We start from the raw sequence: 22,573 nt of genomic DNA, 5'->3' as shown, positions 1-22,573 counted from the left end.
CTAATTGAGGATGAAATTGTGGAGCTAGAGTATTGTCCTACTGAAGATAATTGTGCAGATATCTTCACCAAAGCTCTAGGGAAAGACCGGCTACTTCGACATCTTCATCAACTTGGAGTTGGCACACGGCCAACATAGAGCATCTTTGGGTGTTCATTGAGGGGGGGGTGTTGGTATACTTGCAATGCCCACCTCTCTAAGTTTTGCCACCATAATATATGTTGCACAGTTTGTAAGGCCCCCATATGAGGAGAAGCCAATGGTGCACATATATTTGGTGGATTCCAGCTATGCACGCTGATGAGATCTCTATTTGTGATCGTGGGTGGTACGGAGCAAATTCAGAGGCAACTTTGGGGGCCTCGGAGGCGGAAGCCCCCGAGACTTTTTTTTCCCTTCGTCGGAATATTCTTTTACGTCGGAACATCTTGGCCGGACGACAACCGGAAGACAATCGAAAAATGGTCGTTCGGTGACTGGTGGTCCATGGTCTTTGGTCGGTGGTCGACGGCGGGTGGTCTTTGACCGGTGGCCGGATTTCCTTGGCCGGTGGTTGATTTCTAGGACTTGTCTACCCAAAAGCGGCTACACATGGCCGCATGGGAGTCTTACTTGGACTTAGCTATCTAAGGGCGGCTACACATGGGCATTTAGAGGCTCCCTTATAACTATATAAGGAGGCCTTTTCATGAGTATTTTGATAGAATGGTGTGCACACTTGACGCACTCAACACATCCTTGTGTAAGGATTATTAGTCCCTTGTATTCACTTGCTCTAGTTGTCTAAATCGCCATCTAAGCTCTACCTGGAGAGCGCATGGATGGATGACGCCATCAATTTGTATAGTGTGTTAATCTAAAGTTTTTGATTTGTCACTAATTTACTTTGCATCGTGTCTCTCTCTACTCTCCTTGCTACTAAATCCTTATTGTATTCCGCATTTCTTACAGAGATAAGGCACACCGCCTCTACCCCAACTTTTGATATCTCCTCATCACGCAATCTGCCTCACTAAAGTCTCCACCGTTGATAGATTTAATTGGATGACAACCATTTACACCTTTACAAAATAGAATCCTCCATCACGTGTGAACAACAGGAGGTGGAGGGAGTAAAAGTTGAGAGCTCTGCTTTGGCGTCGTGCTCGTGTCACCCTGCCCATAGCCAAAGACATGACTTCCTAAAAATATGTATCAATGAAGGGCTTTGTCTTTTAATAAGGTTTGCTTATGCATATCCACATCCTAACAACCTTGTGTGAACTAGGGTCATCTTGGTTTTGCTTTGCATTCACTAATAATGCTAAGCTACACTGAACTACTCCGGTTCATAAGCGATTGGTCCTCTACTATTTTGACCATTTTACACTTAGAATGGCGTTGTTCAATTTAAAACCAAGAAAAACAATTCTCTTTAGTGCACCATGATGGCATTCATACGATCTTTAATTATATCCTTGCTACTGATTGCTCTATATGTGCAGTCCATGATCCAAGTCATGCTTCTTTTCCCTTGTACCTTTTCAGCATCGTACTCCTTCATTGTGCCACCAATAATTCAATGTTGATTGAACCACCAGGCAAACTAGAACCTCCTCTATCATGACAACCATTGTTCTATCACCTTTACAAACATAGTTGCATTTCTGTGTGCACTGTGTGTGGGCGTGAGAGAGAGAGAGAGAGAGAGAGAGAGAGAGAGAGAGAGAGTTGGCTACATGATGGAGAAACATGTAAATGGCAAAAAACACATGTTAGCAATTTCTTGCCCTTTTTCTTGGCAGAAGTAATTTACCCCACGAAAGTGCTTGTCCATCGACAACACCCAACGGGCCACCTTACCATGCTTCCACCCCCTATGGTCACAAACAAGCACCCCCTTCAGTACCAACCATGACCAAATCAAGACCATGCATTATTCACGGATTTGTAAGTCCAGCTAGGTAGAATTTGTGAATCCTGCGTGCTTGAAACAAGACTTGACAAGGCTAGTCCTGTGAGAAGCTATGCAAAAAAGAAAGCCTCACATGAGAGCAGATCCAGCCAAGGTTCTTGCAATGTAGAGGAAGTTCAATGATGGAAGAACTGAACTAAGTGATCTTAAACTATATGGCAAAGCCAACATCACATTATCGTTCAAGAGTGGTTACCCCAAACTTCAAATATAACGCAACACACCTGCTCAAAAAGGCAAACCTTGGCTATGCTGAGTTTCTGACAATTTATAAATGACACGACACAGAGTTTCCTAAATCCATGTTAAAAAATGTTGATGTCTTTGCATCACTACAAAGCCCGATAAACATAAGGATATGAGTATCACACAACCGCAACTGCATAGTATCAAAATTTGTGTATGCCTAAGATATTAGGATATGAGTATCACACAACCGCAACTGCATAGTATCAAAATTTGTGTATGCCTAAGATATTAGGAGTCGGTGGCTTACAAAAGACAAAAGAAAACACAACCACGGGGGAAGAGCGCATTCTGTTGTAGAAAGGTACTCGGAAACCATGCTTCTGACAAACGGAACTAGCAAGGGACGAATAGATTGTTTCGGAACAGACAAACAAATAAACAGAATCCATGATGATAACAAGTATATTTCTTGTTTAGCCTTTCCTTTCCACATCGGACAGACATAGGTAAGCCTTTGAAGCTGCCTAGATGTGAATGAAATGTAAACTTTGTCCAACCATACAAAGGTCCAAAAAAATAAGACATGAGGAGAACTAAAATTCTCAGGCACAGACATACTTCATTCATACATCTTGACAGGAGGGATAAAGAGACATGCGCCTCAAAACCAGTACCTTCCATGATGTGAATAGCATGGATGCTGACTGGCAAAGGCTTTGATTTTGAGCTTTCAGATCCGGTAAAAAAGGTTCTCCACTGAATCATCTGCCTCTTTGGAATGTCTGCTCCGGCACCCATTTCCAGAAATGTCGTCTTACACCAATGGCAGTAACATGCTCGCTGGGAGAACCAGACTCCTTGGCCTCGGCTGAGGACTCGGCCGGATCAATCCCACAAAGCTCATTTTCTTCAGTGACAAAGTCATCAGCAGGGAGATCCTTCATGACTGCCACCATGTGGTGTAGTACGTAGCAAGTCATCAAACCAGGGTATGAGACCGACTCCCTTTCTTGCACCTCTCTTTCATAAGTATCTTGTAACATCTGCACACATTGAGCAGCACCATACTCAAGCCCAAGCTCCTCTCTGATGCCCCGTAGGCATGCCCCTACAACGCTCTCTCCTGGCTTCATTTTCTCAGAGAGCGGCCTGTTCCTCGCTCGCATGGTCCCGTCCGCCATTTCCTGGGATGCCTCCAAGAGGGATTTTCCAGAACCGTTGGTGATCTTTACGGAGGCAACATGAACTGTACGTTTAGGGGGTACGGAATCTTCCAGGGAGACCTCCCCCTGTGAGAGTTCTAACCATAAATTTGCGACTCTTTTGGTACCAGGCAGTTTACCCCAATCTGAGACCTGCTGAGCAGATGCAGGAGGTAGGCGATCTCGCAGCCACAGAGACAGAGCTGCTGTGGACTTTATGTCTTGAGCAGAAACACATCGCTTGCCGACTGTACAGAGCTCTGCCTCCGCTTGGGTCTCTTCAAAATCAGGGCTTCTTGTAGGAGGCGCAGTGATGCCATGCATGGCTGGGAGTCCGGATGCCAACGATTCTTGAAAGTTTCCCGAGAGCCGTGCCTCAACCCAACTGCCCACCTGGAGTGAAGGCCTGCTCGCCCGGACCCAAATCATACGGGGTAGCTCGGAGAAAGACAGAGAGAGAGAGTCTTTTCACGATGTTATCATTTCCAACGAGCTCACGCGGCTCAAACATGAAGTATGTGTGTACGTACCTAAAGTGTGTATATAAATATGTGTGTGTGTGCGCACTGTGCATGTGTGTATCTATCTTTATATATCTCCATAAGACACACATCACGTTCTCCCTTGTTGGCATCCCTAACCCCCCTCTCTCTCTCTCTCTCTCTCTCTCTCTCTCACACACACACACACACAATGGCTTCCACATACACACATAAATGAGTAAATTTTAAATTTTATCACGGATTTACCAATGATTAATTTCTCTTGCTAAATTCTACTACAAATTGTGGCAACATGGGTGACACATCCTATCAAAAGAGCACATATTAAGTGACTTTTGTTAAATAAGCACTATTTCATCGTATTTTAATGCATTCTTCAAGATCACCCATAGGTATCTTCAAGAAAGGAGGGTATGAAGCCCCTAACCTCTCTAAGTATGCACAAGATTCTCTCATCCTTGCCCATCATCCTTTTGGGCCCTAGATGAAGACAATGAGAGTTATCACATGGGATACAAACTTTGCCATCTCTCTTACATTCTTGCAAGAAGTACGTTGATATCAACATATTGTAGATTTGGGCATTGGAATAGGTAGGAGAGGTAGATGTATTCAATGGGGTAGCTTATGTTTTCATAACCAAAAGTTGTAGAGTAGTTGCCAAGCTAGGTAGGGAGGGATAGAGAGAGAGAGAGAGAGAGAGAGAGAGAGAGAGAGAGAGCTCTACATCTTGCTCAATACATATAGGGAAAGAGAGCCTTGCGAGGTAATATGCACTTGGCATGAGAGAGAGAGAGAGAGAGAGAGAGAGAGAGAGAGAGGTCCTAGTTGAAAGCTGTGAATCTCATGTTTCGAGCCCAGCTTCACTTCAGCTCCTAATTGCATCTTCACATTTGTAGCTTCCACTAATCTTATCAATACGGTGGTTGCAAGTTGTCCCTCTGGATTTAGGTATCAGGTGAGTCACCTTAGAAGACATGTAAGTTCGTTAAAAAGATCGAACCATTCAAGAGGTATAGACTAAGATGAAGGGCATACCGATAATGCTTACCACCAGGATTTGAGGGATTATGTAGCCCCTGCTTCTTAATGTTGCTCACAATTTCATTTTCAAGTGCTCTCACTTGGTCCAAGATATAAACAATTTGCATGGTCATCAGCATTGCTGTAAGAGGGTTCACCACCGCCATAGGTTAAATTTCAACAGTAACGTCATATGTCTACCTGGCCACCTGTGTCAGGAAATCTTAAGACATTAGCTTGCCCAAAATATCCACGGGGAGACATTTTAGTGAGATTGAAAGCCACGGGAAACTTCCCCAAAAATCTCTCTAATATGTTAGGATTAGGAGCTTGCAAAAGATCAAGAAGGAGATGCATCATTTGTAGCACGTGGTCTATAGTATCTCCCATTCCTTTTCCAAACCTAGCTCCTGCAACCTGCAATACATCAATTACATATCCTAAATCATAGTGTTGGCTTTCTGCATCTATCCTTTCACATGCACTCCTAAAGTAGCTATACATAACACCTCTCTCTCTCTCTCTCTCTCTCTCTCTCTCTCTCTCTCTCTCTCTCTCTCTCTCTCTCTCTCTCTTCCATCAAGCCTTTGATTGCTTGTTTGCCTCTGTCGACCCTCCAAGATCTCGGGTCTCGGCACTCATGTTCGCCACCAGCCACGTGTCCTACTAGCTTGAATTTTGGGTTCCATAATAGAGTAGAATAGGCATAGATGAGTAGCATCGCCTCCTCTCTATTGCAATTTCCAAGCTTGTCCTTCATCTCCAATCTCCTGCTCTTGCCATGCCATTCAATGCTCATGATGCCTCAAATCCAGCTAGCGCCTTCTTCTTCTCTGGTTAGGGAGGCCCTTCCACATGCAGATTTTGAAGCTCCTTGCTCTCTACCTCTAGGTCTCGGCCCTCCACATTGTGTAGCCCTACACAACCTTCCTAGACACCAAAGGGTGCTTCTTTGCTTTTTGGCCTCTTTAACCCCTACCAACTCTAGTTTTTTCATGCAATGGATGGCACCTCCTTTCCTTCTGGAAAATGGCGACCTCCCTTGCCATGCAACCTCCCGGTTTACTCGCCCTCTAGATGGATTAATCTCCTGCACACTTTCCTTCTCCCCTTGAGCTCCTCATGTGACCTGCATTCACTTGCAGTGTTCTCTCTATCCTAGAGACATAGCACCCACCCTTCATTGCTATGCTCCGGCCAAAAACATGATCTTGTTCATCGTTTTGTCTTGCAAATTAGCAAGCACAACCTTGGCTTGAGAGTCATGCAATAGCCTATGCCATATAGTTCATAGCAAGAGATTTGGAGATCCAAGGCAAAGGAGGCATATAATCATTAGAAGAGTGGTTCTTCTTCCAATCAGTGGAATAGCGTAGGCAACATGGCCACAGAGAGAGAGAGAGAGAGAGAGAGAGAGAGAGAGAGAGAGAGAGGAACATGAAGAGGCTAGGCGATGCCGCGATCTTGCAATATTCTGGGGGGTGGTCAGGGGAAGGAGGTAATAAGCAAGCAAAATGCAATCCGTCAGGGGAAGGAGGTAATAAGCGAGCAAAATGCAATCCGTCTAAGAGTCATGCAATAGCCTATGGCACATAGAAAGAGATTTGGAGATAGAAGTCAAAGGGCCACACACACACACACACACACACACACACAGAGTGCATTATGCTTGTAAGACCCTCCCGGGTAAAGTCAATTTTGAGAAAATAGAGAGGCCCACACTCCATGTATTATTGAGGTATGTTACAATAATTCCTCAATCTGTCTAGGCATCAGCCCAAGCCTGCAAATTTGTATTATTGAGGTATCCAAGCGTGCAAACTGTCAAGCTAGCTCCAACTTTCCTTATTATGTCCTCTTCCCTTGCGCTTTGCTGGCACCAACTCCTTGGCCACAAACCTGTTTCATAGCTCCATGGCCTCACCACCTTTCACATCTAATGCTTTTTGGGTATCCCACACCCGGTAAGCTACCCAAGTCACAACTTTTGCTAGCTGCTCAGCCAATTGAACTACACCACAATAGAGAGTCAACAACACCATTGTACACCGGTTGCTCTTTGTGCTAATAGGAGGCAGGAGATAAAAGTGGGCAGGGATGGAGGGTGATGGGAGGAGTGTCAAAGGTGGGTGGAGTATTCATCATGCAAGAGAGGAAAGGTGATGCCACTGTTGTAGTGAAGAATATGATGGCTATAGCTTCACCATCTCCATCCCTCAGCCCATCACCATTGTACACCTGACTAACAAACGGTGGTCAAGTGACATGTAATTAAGCGGCTGGGCTAAGTGACAGTGGTGCAAGAAAGAGGAAACGAACATCATCAACAAAAAAAGCACGGCAAGGAGTCCATTATCACCTTAAATGGGCTTTTCTACAATTCACCCTTATCTTCCTAGGAGAAGGTGGTGAGAGCAAGTGGGTGATGTGCAAAGCACAGTGCAAGGAGTGAGAAGGTGGTGTACAAATCACAAGTGACATCTTCGGATAAGGTTCACAATCCCCATGCAACTGAGAGTGAGGTGCGGTGCATTATTTCAACTTGCCAGGTCGGGGGGGGGGAGGGGGGTGGTTGCACCACAGTTAATAACCCGGCGGCCTTGCCTCATGCCACTATTAATAATTGGCCTTGCCCCACACCAACAATGATTGCGGTTGCATTAAGGCTCAAGCACTTTGGAACTTATATTAAAAAGAAAAAAAAAAGGAAAATTACCAAATTACCCCTCTAATTTGTGAAATTTCCAAAATACCCCTCAAATTTAAAAAATTCCCAAAATATCCTTGTAAGTTGTATCTATTTCGTTGGATTGTTCAAGATTTTCTAATCTTTATTCCTATTTGACAATTGAGATCCGTTTTACTAATTTGCCACAAATTACCTAGCAAAAAAAGACAACTACGTCTAAAAGTAATGAAGCAATTCATCTCCAAAACCTATATAACCAGGTCAAATTCTAGTTTTAGCATCTTGTATTGATTGACAATCAGTCTTTTTATGAAAAGCTACAACTTTTTTTATTTTTAGAAATATATAATCTCACAACCATGGGTACTTTGGGAAATTTGAAGGGCATTTTGGGAATTTATGAGAAAATATTGGGGGTATTTTGGGAATTTTTGAAAATTGAGGAGTATTTTGAGAATTTCCACAAATTAGAGGGTAATTTTTCACCCATAAAAAAAGCACTTCTAAACTTTAGAAGTCGAGAGTCCAAGTTGCCAAAAAGATTATCGCCCTCTATCTGCCTATGCATGCTTATTATTGCTTAGTCTTCAATGCCATGATGCGCTTTGATCTGACAGAGCCTTTCCCTTTCTACTGTTGCTTTCTTCCTTTGCAATCTAGCCATGGAGAAAACAAACTCCTTACACATCCCCGTCTCTCTCGATTCTTTGCTTTTCCCCCTTTCTGAAGACGTAGATGGTACAATGATCTGGCCAAGGGCTCGAACGATGCAGTGTCACTCATGGCCGAGGCCCTTCCTTATGATGCAGTTTCCATATTATCCAAAGGAGCTTTGTCGCTTGCATTTGCGGTGTCAGCAGTTCAAACTTTGCATGGTGGTGCATTAAAATTTGTGCCCTTTACACAGAGTTTCAGCTGCTCCTCGTCCAGCTCCACTTCCCCAGCCCATGGAGAGCCTTCGCAAGACTTCTCCCCCACGTTCTCTCAGTCAAATGTATTGTGTTTGCGGTGTCGGCAGGTAAAGCTTTGCATGGAAGTGCAAACTCTATGCTTTTCACACAGAGTTTCAGCTCCTCCTCCTCATGCTGCATCTCCACCTCCGCTTTCCCAGCCCATGGACAACCTTTGCAGGACTTCTCCCTCATGTTTTCTCACTCAAACGTATAACATGATTGAGGATGTGGCTTCCAATTCTATTGTCTCCTCAAACGTTTTCTCACTATCGTGTTGTGTGGAGAGAGAGAGGAGGAGGAGGAGGGCTTACCAGGTAATATCGTCTTTAGTTCAACTCGAAGAGCGCGGAGCAACTCTATCTCGTCTGCAGTTTCGGCTCGGGCAACAAGTTCAGCCCCGACACCAGCAACAATTGATCTCTCTCTCTCTCTCTCTCTCTCTCTCTCTCTCTCTCGTAGTGCATACATCCACTCCCTGGCTTTTTGGCTACCCCTATTCGGCTACCTCCCGACTCCGGCCACCCCAAGCCTTACTTGCGTTGCGTTGCATCCACGCGGAAGTCATGAATTCGGTCTTCCATAATATGGCAATATAAATAATATAGCTGCGTAAGCTAGTATGTAAATCACGCCTCTGTAACCAAGTTCGTCGGTGCCCAAAGAATCTGAATATCATTGCATTTGGGGAGTGTTTAATTTAGTTTGAATAGCATTGCATTGATGCTACTTGCTGATTGACTGATAACGAGGGTGGGACGAAGACGACCCCTCCGAATAATTTAAGGGTTTTTGTGGACGTTTGATGAACTCCACCCCCACAGTGGAGATTCTGACGCACATGGCTATTTTCCGGCAAAGGACTATAATTTCTATCTTTCTATGTGTATGTGTGTACGATCTTACAAAAGTGCTTGAAAAGGCAAATGTGTAGAAGATGCTTCTAAAAAATCAAAGGAGAGGCCAGTAGGTGGCGGCGAGGTAAGAAGAGGGAGGTTGGCACGTGGTTCTCTCTCTCTCTCTCTCTCTCTCTCTCTCTCTCTCTCTCTCAAGCTCTGTGAGGCCAGTGGGCGGCTGCTTGATGATTTCTTGCTCTTATATATATAGTTGCTCCAGATTAAGTTGCTACACCAAAATGCGAGAGAGGGAAGATGGTGTACGCGGGGTGTTGGCCAGGGAGAACAGCGGTGCTCTGTAGGGTGCAATAGCTGTTGACGGTGTAGTGCACATTTTGAACACCCTGTTTTTGGTAAATTTGTACATATAGACATGATGCCGTGTGTCAAAAAGGTGTACATGCTTTGTTTTTGTGGGCTTTTTAGCAAGCACATACACATGCAGTGCAAGTCGCTAGTGTAGCGCTATGCTATCGAGTTATTGTAAGTGCCCATTAGCGAGTTTTTTGAAGTGTCACTTGTATGTACATGTAAAAACATAAAAATGTGCAACCAAATATCAGAATTTTTTCACTTGGGTCGTTGTGCCTCCTCCATGCTTTTTGATGCAGTTTTTTGCCCTCGACTAGCCTTTCCTACCGTGTTGTCGTGCTAGGGCAGCTTGCTGTTCATGCCAATTTTGCACATAGAAGTGCATAGATTTAAAATTTGTGGTCTTCATAATTTTTTGTTGCAAAAAGTGCAGAGAAATTTTGAGGCTTGAAAGCATCCCTTTTGGAGTTGTGGTTTGGGAGATAAAGTCTATTTCATGTAGGGTACAGGATATGGCAGCCCACAGTTTGGTGTAGGGTAAGTTATGGAAGCTTGCTTGTTTGGTGGTGTGAATACACTTTAAAATTGTGGTTTTGAAGAATCATTTGGTGAAGGGGAAAGCTCTTTTTCTCAAGTGCATTGGCTGGCGTGTGATGTAATTCCATGCCAGGGTAGGTGCTTCCCAGTTCCCATAGTGGTCTCTTGGGTGGGCGTGTGCTTCTAAATTCCCAAGAGATCACTTGATTTTGATTTGTGGTGTTGTGAGAGTTCTTTTGATAAGGTTTGTGGTGCTGAATTTGTGTCTTGAGTGCTATTGGGAGACATTGCTATAGAGGTACCCCTTGTTCTTGTTTCTTGAACAATGGGAAGCGGGAGATCGGGAGTAAGGGGGCGAGCTGTGTGCCGTTCACGTGGAGGGAAAGCGCCTAACTGGCTGTGATGCAAGGGCAGGCAAGAAAACAGGTTGACTGTCCTATTAACGGCCAATTGACCCGATAGTGGGATGGTTTTCCAATTTCTTGGGTTCTCCACTTTTCATGCAACGAATGGTTGCACAATGGTTGGAGTCCACACAAGCAAGCGCCCTCGTAGCACGAGTTTGGGCATGTGATGTGTAGCCATTCTCATACAGCCTTTCGTGCCTCGAGACTATTGGAACCCCTATTTCAAGTGGGATCGACAATCCACAATCTCTGAATGATGTGGACCGTCCGTTTATTCTCAAGAATAAAAAGACTACGGCTTGGGTTGTGCCCCTGTGACTTGAACCCACCACCTACCACACGGGAGGCTATGACTCTCCCATTAAGCTATCACGCATCAATTGAAATGGTGGTGAGAACTTGCAATGAGATAGCGAAAATGACCGGGTGGGGATCACCTGGTGTTCACACAAGGCGATCACTTTGGGATGGATGGATGGGATCACAGAGTGTTCACTTTGGAATTGGAGGGTTCACAATGTATTTAGTAGCTTAAACAATGCTCATAGGGAGTTCACACGGCGTTCACATTAAGTTCAATGGACGTTCGCTTTTATGGGGTTCACATGATGTTCACTTTGGATTACATACAAGATCGAACGACGGAGAATCAATCTCGTCATACCCGACTCTTGGGAACCATAGATCCTACCTGACAAGGGGGGTGTCAAATAGTCCCGAAGCACTTCTTGGGCTCGCTAAAACCACCTCAATGATGATATATGCATGTGTCTCTTATGAGGTACTAAGTTGGTATCAAATCCTTTCTTATTCTGATTTGAGTAGGAAAATGTTACAGTTCACGAGGCTATATCTCTAGTTTAAGACTTTGTAACAATCTATAAATATATATATACTATTATAAAAGGGGGATGGATTCTGTCCCCCCTCCCCCGACACGTGTCGCAACCTCCTTCAATCGGCCAGTGTGCCCTGTAGCTCCGGCGACACAGAGGACAGCATGCACAACTATAGAAAGAGAAAGATGCTGAGAGGAGAGAAAGAGAGAGAGAGGTGGCCGAAGGCTGCCTGCCATACTAGTAGTCTGTGATATTTGAGGGGATTGAGTTCCCTCTCATCCAAATTTGAAAGAGAGATTTTTCTGATTAAGCAAGCTTTGGATGAAGCAAACCTTTATTTTCCCAAGCCCCCCTTTGGAGGCCACAGCTGACCTGGATGCTTGTGAATAAAAATTAAAGAACATTATTCAAAATTTCAAAAAATGAAAAAATTTGATATTAAAACATGAAACAATGGCTATGTGGATAAACATGAAACTTCAAAGAGGAAGCCCCATCCTAGAGTTATGCATGTGCCTCCATGTAAAGCAAGCACCGCCAGAGATGAGAAGCCAAACATGGACGACATCTTCTGTCGAGGGATGGACACTACTTTCTTGAACTTTGTATATGCCCACAGAAGTGACCTCCATGGGATCCATCCATCATGTTTTGGATTGGATCTCACAAACTGAAGCATCCAATTCATCCCATTATAGCAAAACACAGTCAAGCATGTTTTACAAGTGGAACCCCTCGTCTTCTACGTGCACCATCCAAGCTTGGGGATGGCATGCCTTGTGATGAACTAGAAAGCCCTTCGTTCAATAAGGCATCCTCGCATTGAAGGTAATCTTGGCATTGTTTTCTCAATGTCCCTTTGGAGCCCACATTTGTCAATTTTCATCATGATAGAGGGAAGTGTGTCCACATTTTACCAGATGACAGCACCAACGTTAGTTTCTTCAAGCTCTATCTTGCAACAATGTACAAGTGGCCTACACTTTTGCAAGAACCTTTCTTATTCTCTTGCAAATGGGTTTTCCAAAGAAGAGAGAGGGGGATGGGACACCAAATTTTTGGTGTTTAAATTTTCCTACTTTTATTACCGCACGCTTTTGAAGAACAATGCACACATTTCACCCGAGCGACTGCATCCATGCATTCTTCGCATTCTCAAAGGCTTTACGTAGTGGTACCAAAGAGCTCTCTTGTCATGAAAAGGTGTTGAGCAATGAGCACAATAAAGGATCTCTTCTTCAAAGCACTCTCGCACGGTGGACAACACAAAATGCTAGCTCCACTTCCACCCATAACGCTTCATAATAAAAACATAATGCAATGTGTGAAGGTGGATGCAAGAGAGAGAAAGAGGTTATAACCATCTTTATTGTCTGTAGCATTATCGCGCAATGATTTGGAGCCAAAATATGCAAAATTAGGTTCGTTTATCTTTTTTTCTTAGAAAATTACAAAGCATTGGATTAACATAATTTAGCATACTTCACAAAATTAGAGAGAGAAAGAGTGGGGGAGAGAGAGAGAGAGAGAGAGAGAGAGAGAGAGAGAGAGATCAAAGAGAGATGAATGGATGACACGATAAAAAGTTTCATAACTTAAAGTATACAAAATGTTTATGTATCATCTTCCAAAAGATCTCTACAAGAAGGGTCATCCAATTGTAAGCCCATGGCTCCTAAATCAATAAAGAAAGAAATAGGATTGTCGTTTGTGGATGTGTTGGCTTCATCATCTTCAAATTCTTCATCCTCCATCTCATCATCATCATCTTCATGGTAATCATCCTCGCTAAGACTGGCAGCGTTGGGACTTGAACTCATCGATCTCTTTCTCCTCTATCTCCCCTCATCCAAATTACTAGGTGGGAGAGGGTCGAAGATGGTCTTAGTGGAAAATGGTTCTCCATGCCGTCTAGACACATTTGCAAACCACTTGCACTTGAAGATGAAGGTATGAAAGGTTATAAAATCGACCTTTAGTATCCTTTCAATAGTCCCACAGTACATGGGTTCATCACCATTTGTGTCAAAGGTGCCCATGATGCCATAGTCCATGGTGGCTTGATGTGCGTCAATGTGGCATGTATGAAAGTGTCAACCCTTTGACCACATAGAGTTAAAGAAAAGGCATTAAAAAATAGAAAAAAAACTTTTATCAATTACAAAGATAAAATCAGGAAAAAACTATACTTGGGGGGTGCACTGATAGGAGGGGTTTTAAAATGAAAACAATTTAGGCAATTTAACAGATATACATTAAAACAAGGGGGTTTTATATTCAATTTTGGAAAAAAAATCCTAAAATAAGGGGTCATTTTATTCATTCAGGCATGTTAAAGGAGGGGATGTTTAAATACCCCACGAACACACGCTATATAAAGGGGTACTGAATGGTGAACCCCTCGAGAAACTATACAATATGGTTTCAGTATATGAGTACTCTATCTTTGGTATGCACCCTCGTGCATACTTCCATTCTTTGTCAGTGATGTCTTCTCCGCGTGCTTTTGCTTTGGTCATTCCCACTCGGCACTAATGAGATCTAGGAAACAATCAAGGTTTGAGGCAATAGGGGTGCCCTCCTACCTCCATGCGCTTTCTTCCATGCTTCCCTCTCCTACAACGCCTTGCATTTCTCATTGTCCACAAGTCCATCCACTTGGTCATAACCTTTGCATTGAGGATGCAAAAGTTATTGACCACTTGGGATAGATCTATAACCATGTTAAATAATTTTCCCTTTCCATTTAGCAAGTGTGAAGTCATCCTTGCATCCTCCTCATCTAACCACATGCGAGGCATTGAGGGATCAACTTGTGCCAAATACTCTGAAATATAAACAAATGCCTCTTGCACGATCCATCCTTCAACCATGCATGCCTCTGGCTGGGACCGTAGACACACAAAATCTTTGAGAGTCTTTAATAAAAGAACTCTGTGAAAAGAACATCCATTGTGCATACACTACTCCACATATAGCTATCTCCTCAACCACATGAACCAAGGTGGATTTGGCTAAGAAGAACGGATCGAGGAAATGTATCCTCAATGGCACACATGATTTCCACGGCAAGGGTTTGAGCAGGAAGGATGGAATCTATTTCAATTTCTTTGGAGCTTACAGATCTACAAGATAACACACAATAGTATATTGAGTGCTTATTGAAGATATTGTGTGCATAGAAAAGTTTAGTTGAGTGGAGATGTGATATACCTTACTGTTAAGGCAGTTACGCCGCTAGCAGAAGCTAAATAGCGAGAACTCAACCAACAACAGAATTTGTCAGACGAGGACGGAGCTTGACCCGCAGGCGCATGGAAACAACTAGGTGGGTGTCAAATCACCTACTCGACCTTCTAATGACAATCACTACTAAGGAAATCAAATCTAAGTTCTAAAATATGCAAGTGACTGAAATCCGTACTACGAACGAATGCTATACGAAACAGGATCTAGAATCATTGAATCGATCTCAAACTCAAGGGGAAGTCTATACACTAGATAAGAACAACACCCTAAAGACTTGAACTGCAAAATCAACGTATAATCACTCCGTGCGGTAAACGCGTATGAAGACAGGCCGACAAATACAGGTGACCGAAACTTGACCCCGATGGTACTAATGCGTAGCTCTACTCGTTGTGGTTCTATAGATATGCTGCACGCTCCATTCCGACACACGAGTTGGAAGAAAACTCACACCGAAGCTCGTAGGAACTTACCACACATAGAAGCCGATAGCGCGCACTCTTGGTATCTGTGCGTAGCTCTCGCCGTTGCTAACACAATGGCGGTGTCGCTTCTCCAATGGCGGCTCTGTAGCTCGCGTAGCAAGTAGATAAGACTCTCTCTCTCTCTCTCTCTCTCTCTCTCTCTCAAATACAGTCACCGCGCTCCAAAAACTCACTTTGATTAAATAAAACTCTTCCCTTAGGTTACAAAACTTTGGCTTATATACCTCAGCCTTGGAGGTGAGAACATCTCTAACTAATTACATCAGCAAGTGAAATTACTTCGGAATTACAAGTTGGAAACTCAATTGAGTCCCGTTACTTAATGAATGGCTCCAATCAAAATCAATGTCGGAAAGACATTTATTACAATCAATGGTTACAAAAATGATGAGTGTGAGCAAAAATGTGGGTGTGATCCTCTGCTGGCTCAACACTCCCCCCCTCCGCGTTCATGTCGTCCCTGACACGACTTTTATGCTTGGTCAATAAAGTCCTGTTGTCTTGAGCATCTGCAAATGTGATTCGTATTGTAGGTTGCCGATGGTCAAGGTTGGGCCGAATATTTTGCTTTCGTGGGTGAAAAAGCCGGTGTAGAAAGCTTCTTCGAATATTTGCATGTGGAAGCTAGGCAAAAACATAATCCTTTGGTATAGGAGGTGCAACACTTTTGGAGAAGGTTGCAATGAAAGATCATATATCATATCAGTCACTGTGTCGGCCGTCGATAGTAGACTCGAGGCCGTGGCTTTATCTGGCGCGAACACTTCAATGCAAGCTAAGAGAGTCCTGCAGATTTTCTTGAGCATCTGACACGAAAGTTCAGGAGATCTAGTAAAGAGCTTGATGGTGCCCGTTAGGGTTTTCGCCATGTAGGCTTTACCTATTCTCTCTCCTGCCTTTGGTCCTGGCATCCTGGGATAATTAAGCCAATTTGGCTTCTTTTCTGCAATCTTGCCATGCTCTTTCCAGTTTCTGACTCTTGGCACCGGGCAGAAGGTTGCATTCTCCCGAATCTCCTTTGGTGCCTCCACCAAGTAGATGAGGTAGGCTGGGTATTTGTTCAGCCAACCTTTCCTCCATCTAGGTTGTGAATCTACTATCTTCTTTGACTGTTCCTCCTTTGTGATGTCGCCTTCGTAAAGAGCGACATACTGCTCCTCCTCTATTCTCTTTTTCGTCTTTAGCACTTCAAATTTCATCAAAGGGCAAGGCAGGCTGGGTTGCATCCACTGTTCATGGAGCACTTTTGTGTCAAGTCCCTGAAGTCTAATGGAGATTAGGAGTCTCCTCTCCCATTCCATTTCCGCCTTGGCACTCTCCTCTACTGACTTTTCTATTTGGTCATGGAGCCTTTGTTCTTCTTCTTCAGAGATTCTTGAAGTCGAGGCCACCTCTTGAGCTGGGGCTGGATCTTCGATTGTGGTTGCCTCTCCAGTTTCTGGTAGCTCTATGGCTGCTCCACCTGATTCTTCGTGTGGTGTCTCTGTCTCTCTTCTTTGTTGCTCTTGTAGATCTTGGAGCTGTTTGCGGAGGGCCTCATTCTCTGTCCTTAGTGTTTGATTTTCTAATGTGAGCCTCTCCTCTGCGGCCAATGATCCCTCTGCAATGTGCAACCTTTGCACTTGCTCTAATCTCAGCTCTCTTTGTAAGCTTTGGATCTGGTCTTCTAAAGCTGGTACGAGAGTTCCTTCTTGTTCGGTTCCTGCTCTGCTAGCTCTAGGGGTATTCCTAAGTCGAGTGATTGTTCTTTCTTGGAGCTGGACTCTTTCCCTTAGCTCAATGAGCTCATCCTTGGCTGCCTCCAACTCATCTTCTATCCGCTCCTTTGCTTCCTGTGCACTTGTTACCTCTCTTGAAGCCTCGGCTAGCTGGAGTATCAAGCCGTCTCTCTCGTTTTCCGCGTCATAGAGTGATGCTTTATGACTTTCAGATTCAGTCATAGCATTCTCTAATTTCCTCTGCAACTCTGCTTCCCTTTGTTTGGCTGTCTCAATCTCTACTTCCTTTGCCCTGGATCTTTCTTTGATCTTGCCTAGCAGTTCATGCACCATGTGCATGTCTTTTTCATCTTCATCTGTCAACTCTAAAGCTCTTTCTGCCACCACCTCCACTGGCTTCGGCTCTTCTAGTACGTTATGTTCGTCCAGTTTCTCTTCACTTTCTTTTGTACTCTTTGTTTTTTCCTCTGTCCCTCTCCGATCATCTTGTTTTTGTAGGGTGATCCCATAAACTGCCTCAAGGGCCTCTGCTTCAGTGTATCCTATCGCTACCAGATCCTCATAATCATTTCTCTTTTGTTGAACTGGATCTATCTCCTTTTCTCTGGTCTCGGCCTTCGGCTTTTCCAAATCATCTGTGTCCATCTCTATTGTGGTCTCTTCCACGATATTTTTCGTCTTCTTCGAGCTTGGTACATCAGTCATAGAGGGGTATCTGTCCTCAGCTTCCTTGGCTTTCCCCTTGTCGGCTTGCCCGTCTTTCTCTTGAGATTTAGTAGACTCATCTACTTTCCCTTTCCCCTTGTCGTCCTTTTTCAGCTCAGCTTTTGAAAGCTGTACCTTCTCTTCAGTGTATGGCTCGACAGGTTGCTGCTCCAGTATAGCCTCTGACTCCTCATAAGCTTTAATATATTGATCGTATTGATCAACATGTGGCCTGACTGAGCTAGTTCCGACTTTGGTGGGTTCTGGCACCCACTTTTCTTCAAAGTCACCCTTTAGAGCTCTTTCTGCTCTAAACTGCTCCACTAGTCTTTCCATTCTTGCCACTTTCTGACTTTTGGTTTGCTTGGGAGAAACCTTCTTCTTTACTTTCTTCATAAGCGGCTCGTCCACCTCCTCTTCAGGTTCTGAAACTATTTCTAGTTTCCGGCATGCTCTTGTGGACGCCCTCTTGGATACTTCGGGCTGTTCTTCCTCCTCGTCGGCTTCTCTAAGCCACTCATTCTGAGAGGGAACCTTTGGCCACTGATCTCTAGCTCCAATAGCTTCATAAGCTATTCTTGTCAGAATTTCCGCTCCTCCTATGTACTTTGGCTTCTCGTTGTGCGTGGCAATTACTTGCTCGTGGATGTGTTGAGCGTAATTCACCTCTTTTGGCATATTGCTCTTTAATGCCCATGTGATGGTGGTCGCAATGGCATGGGGCGGTGTCGTATACTTTTGCGGTTTTTTACTGCAAACATGGAGAAACTGGTTGTACAGTCGGCAAAGGGTTGCCGCTCTTTGGTCCGCCATATCTCCATAGGTTGCATTCTGTTTCTTGGATCCATAGACCTCTATGGCCTCCCTTCTTTCTCTGACAGAGCTCCCTTTGTTGTGCAGCTTCAATGCGTCTGCAATGAGCTGTGGAGTGATCTGTACTTCTACTTTCTCTCCATCCATGGCTGTCAATGTGGCTTTCCCATCCTTCTGAATGGATGTTGCCAACTCGTACACTCTTCTTGTATCCACACCCGATGGTCTCGAGGTGAAGAAACTGTGCAAGTCTGCCCTTTCCAGGTACCTGCTGATGTCTTCTGACCTGCTATAATCTACCAATTCCTGTGGGATCATCGGTACATCCACCGCTTGCCCTTGAGGATCTTTGAAAGTCCCCTGGTAGATCTTTATTCCCTCTTTCTCCAATACTGCTTCCTCCACCCAAGTTTTGGTTGGCTTGAGGGTTTCTGCTGGAATGTCAAAGGGTTCCGCTTCTGCAAGAGCATCTTTGATTGTCGGTCTTTTTCTCTTCGTTGCCGATAACTTGGTGGAATCCATGGATCCTGTAACTCCAATTTCAGAAGTTAGCGTCTTTTTAGTACTGAAAGCCGAAATGAAGCTTTTAACTATCCAAATGACTTGAAAATTGAAACATGAGCTATTCAGGGCCTAAGGATGCAAGGTAGGTGAAAAAATATGCAAAATGGGCTCAAAATCATGCTGGAGACATCATACGCGTATGATGTCTTTTGTGTCAAAATGACTTCATATTGGTTGTGCTTGTAGCTGATAGTGTACATATGAGTATCATATGCTTGGATTTGAGTTTGGATCCCATTTGGTCAAGTTTTGGCCAGTTTAGTCCAGTTCTGGCTCTTGGCAAAATTTTGAAAGGGAATTGGATTTTATGATCCAAATTTGTAAAACTTGGTGGTTCACTTTCAAATGGCATGTAGATCACTTCTGTTTGGTGGTTGAAGCCCTGAGGTGCCAAAATCACATAGTGAGACATCATACGCGTATGATGTCTTTTAGTGTATTTTTGGACCAAATTTCTCTATAAGCTTGGATTTGGCTTTAGATAGGCTTATTCAGTGGATTTATGAAGTTTGGATAGATTTTGGGCTAAAACTGGCTTTGGAGACATCATACGCGTATGATGTCTTTTGTGTCAATTTTGCATGGGATTGGTTCTGTGGACTCCCCATGTACTAGTGAAGGACTATATCTACTCAAATCTTGGTTTGGACTTGAGTATGTTGGATTTGGGCCAAAAATAGGCTTTATGTGAAGGATTTTCCCTCAATTGGGCTAATGGGGTGATCCACTTGACCAAATGGTTCCAAATTTCACATGTAGCATGTATTAGATATATATAATGGATGTATGATGACAAATGAGCAGTTTTGGCTCTGTAAGTGCAAATAGACATCATACGCGTATGATGTCTTTTGTGTCAAAATGGTGCTTTTTGGTTCCAGATAGCTTGTAGATGTGTTAATCAACAATCCTACAAAGTTTCAATGAGTTTGGAGTTATTTTGACAAAATTAGGACCAAAAAACAATTTTATGGCCTACTTTGCGTCTTTTTGGTTTTCCTTGGGTTTTCTAACTCCAATTCTCATGATACTTGGTTCATAGGATGTGATTAACATGTGGAATGAGGCTATGCACTCAAATGTTGAAATGGATGTGAAATTCATGCTGTGAGACATCATACGCGTATGATGTCTTTTCTTGAAATATTGGTCTTTTTGTGCAAAGAATGCTTTGTGCTAGTGCCCTAAGCCCTGCTAACTAGTTTTCAACTTAAAAAGTCATCAGTTTAGCTAAAAAGCCCCCTTATAGGCATTTCAGTCTCCGAAGTCGTCTCTTTGCCGTGGGGTTGAATTTCTTCAACTTTTCTTCTCGAGAGTTGCATTTCCAGCTCATTGGATATGTTGTGAAGCCATCTATTTGGTTGAACTTGACTTTGGCTCCCCGTTCTCCATCTTTCTCCATTTGGTTGCTCGAAAGCGTCTTTTTCACCATCGGTAAGTGAATCAGCTTTCTTTTGGGTTTTGCTTGCAAACATAAGTCATCCATGTATATTTGAAGCTGCTTGTGAAGTTTCATTTCATTCGGTCGTCAATTTCAGCCGTTATGCCAAAATGACGCTTTGTGTGTCCGTAGCCGAATCGGTTGTTCCGACCTACTTTTGGTGGTCCAAACCTGGAGATACTCCATGGTTGCATTGCCCTCGATGTTGTTAAGCTTCCTGAGAAGTTTTGTGTCGTTTCGACAACTTTTTCCTGTTTGCCTCTTGCAGGCTCTGTTGACCTAGGGTTTTTCCAGTCGTTCTTTCTCGAGCTTTGAGTGTTAGAAACCCATCTTCTATACTAGGGTAACCCACCTATAAGTTCTTGCAAGGTTTGGTTAGGCGGTTGTGCCACTACCTAGCATTCTACCGCATTCCCCGTCTGCTCTTGTTTCTTGGTTTTGGTCAGTTTTCGCGACAAAAGTTAATGATAAGCATCAAAAGCTTATGGCAAAGAGTCTACCTCTCATGTCTGGTGTCCTCTGAGCTCTTGTAGCAGTCGTAGAAGGCTGTAGAAGGTCGGATGCTCCTGTGTGCTCTTTGCTCTCTCCAAGGAGGTAATAGTGGAAATGAGCTTGAAAGTGATGTGAAAAATACTTAACTTCGGACTTCCCGGATCACTTGTTACCAAATTTGACATGTGCTCCTATCTCGTCATGAAATGCACTTTAGGATTTGAAATTTCTCAATTTGGACTCCGTTTGACCTGTTTCTGAGAAATCTGTCCACTTTGCCAAAATTCTGTCATTTCGGGCTTTCCGCAACTTTTTCAGAATTGTACCCAATTTTTACCATGGGTTGCCCTTGTCATTAGGACCATCACCGTCTATTCTTTTCTTTTTTCCAATCTCATTTCACCTGTTTTTTTATTTTTCTTTTACTTTTATTAAGAAAATCATAAAAAATAAAGAAAAATAGCAAATTGAAGCCAAAAAATTCCAACCATACACAATAAATAGCTGGTAACTTGGATTACCACTTTTTTTCACTTTTTAGCTCCAAACACACTCTTATTTAGTGATATTTACATGTCTAGAGACCCAAATTCATCATTTGATCTCTTCTTGCTGCAAAACAAGGTATATAAGGGCATAAATATTATCAATATCCGCAATCAAACATAAAAATTGCAAAATCATGTAAGACACTGCCCTTGTAATATAATTTTTGTTTTTCTTTGTTTTTGTCGCTTGTAGCTGCTTTGTAGCTCCTGTATACCTGTATACCTCCCCCCCTCCTAGTCTGAGTCCTCCCGGACGACTATGAATTTTCTATGGGCGAAGCATTGTAGTTGTTTTGGTCATAAGTTCCCACTGCAATTGTAGAGCGATGATACAACAGTCTTTTCAATAAAGCTGCTCTTTGTTTGATTGAAGGATTGGTAGTCGGGTTTTGGGTTGGTTTTGGCACTTCGGTAGTAGAATCAGTAGATGGATTCTTCTTTACTTTGTTGTTCTTTTTTACAATCCAAATCTGCTTCCGCTTCACTTGTGCTTGCCACAAACTCTTTGCGACCCAAACCTGCTTTGTTCTTTGTGTTGATTTCCTCGACTTGAAATACCTAGGAGTTTCCGTTGATTGTACTGAAGGGAGTTCCTGTTTACAAATCTTTGGGATCCAAATTTGCTTGCTATAGCTTTGTGCCGTCATGAACTTCTTTGGAATCCAGATCTGTTTCACTGTCCTTGATTGTCTGGAATCACTCTGTTGTCTGGTATTGAAGACTCTGTTTTCCACCTTTGTGTTCTCTGGCACAACCTTTTTTGGTCTCCATACCAACTTTGACTCCGTTTTTTTCCAAGGTTGAGCTGTTATATTATTGCTTGTCTTCCTTATCCACTGTTGAGAATTCCTCGTCGAAGAGTAATCCGGTTGTATAGAAACTTTTGGTTGCCATTGCTTCTTCTTTTTCTCTGGTTGTTGTTTACCTTTGTCTTTGGATTCGTCCTTTGGAGTTGGCTCTTCTCCTTTGGTGAACTTAACTGATTGACTTTCACCTTCGTATTTGATAAGCACTGATTTAGAACTCCAGTCAATCATTGCATTGTATTGCTTCTGCC

At 43.4% G+C, this 22,573-nt stretch overlaps 2 protein-coding genes across 4 annotated transcripts; both read right to left on the bottom strand.

Moving 5' to 3' along the window:
- Positions 1 to 2,591: 2,591 nt before the first annotated feature.
- On the bottom strand, positions 2,592 to 3,850 carry LOC147458541 (uncharacterized). Its single transcript, XM_086513191.1, has one exon. The coding sequence runs from the start codon at positions 3,772 to 3,774 to the stop codon at positions 2,905 to 2,907; it is 870 nt and encodes a 289-aa protein (XP_086369317.1). The 5' UTR covers positions 3,775 to 3,850; the 3' UTR covers positions 2,592 to 2,904.
- A 60-nt stretch (positions 3,851 to 3,910) lies between these two features.
- On the bottom strand, positions 3,911 to 9,100 carry LOC147458540 (sucrose synthase-like). 3 transcript variants are annotated; one of them, XR_015188242.1, is made up of 3 exons: positions 8,825 to 9,088; positions 4,900 to 5,288; positions 3,911 to 4,815 (listed from the first exon to the last, which is right to left on the bottom strand). XR_015188242.1 is itself a non-coding variant. In XM_086513193.1 (3 exons), the coding sequence occupies exons 2-3, from the start codon at positions 5,036 to 5,038 to the stop codon at positions 4,717 to 4,719; spliced, it is 225 nt and encodes a 74-aa protein (XP_086369319.1). In that variant the 5' UTR covers positions 5,039 to 5,080; positions 8,825 to 9,100; the 3' UTR covers positions 3,911 to 4,716. The 3 variants fall into 3 exon arrangements, 2 of the variants coding, with proteins under 2 accessions (XP_086369319.1, XP_086369318.1); XM_086513193.1 differs by having other exon boundaries at positions 3,911 to 4,789; positions 4,887 to 5,080; positions 8,825 to 9,100; XM_086513192.1 differs by having other exon boundaries at positions 3,911 to 4,789; positions 4,887 to 5,288; positions 8,825 to 9,090.
- Positions 9,101 to 22,573: the final 13,473 nt, after the last annotated feature.

This window comes from Adiantum capillus-veneris, chromosome 5 (genome assembly GCF_014529385.1).
Source record: "Adiantum capillus-veneris isolate H3 chromosome 5, ASM1452938v2, whole genome shotgun sequence".
Classification (NCBI taxonomy): domain Eukaryota; kingdom Viridiplantae; phylum Streptophyta; class Polypodiopsida; order Polypodiales; family Pteridaceae; genus Adiantum; species Adiantum capillus-veneris.
The sequence above is the reverse complement of the archived record's forward strand: the minus strand, read 5'-3'. Positions and strand labels throughout refer to the sequence as shown.

What these genes read in the sequence shown, in the direction of transcription:
- LOC147458541 (XM_086513191.1), bottom strand. Translation starts at nt 3,774, where the DNA reads ATGATTTGGGTCCGGGCGAGCAGGCCTTCACTCCAGGTGGGCAGTTGG.
- LOC147458540 (XM_086513193.1), bottom strand. Translation starts at nt 5,038, where the DNA reads ATGGCGGTGGTGAACCCTCTTACAGCAATGCTGATGACCATGCAAATT. An exon ending in CCTGGTGGTAAGCATTATCG is followed by an intron (nt 4,790 to 4,886) that starts GTATGCCCTTCA and finishes ACCTAAATCCAG; the next exon opens with AGGGACAACTTGCAACCACC.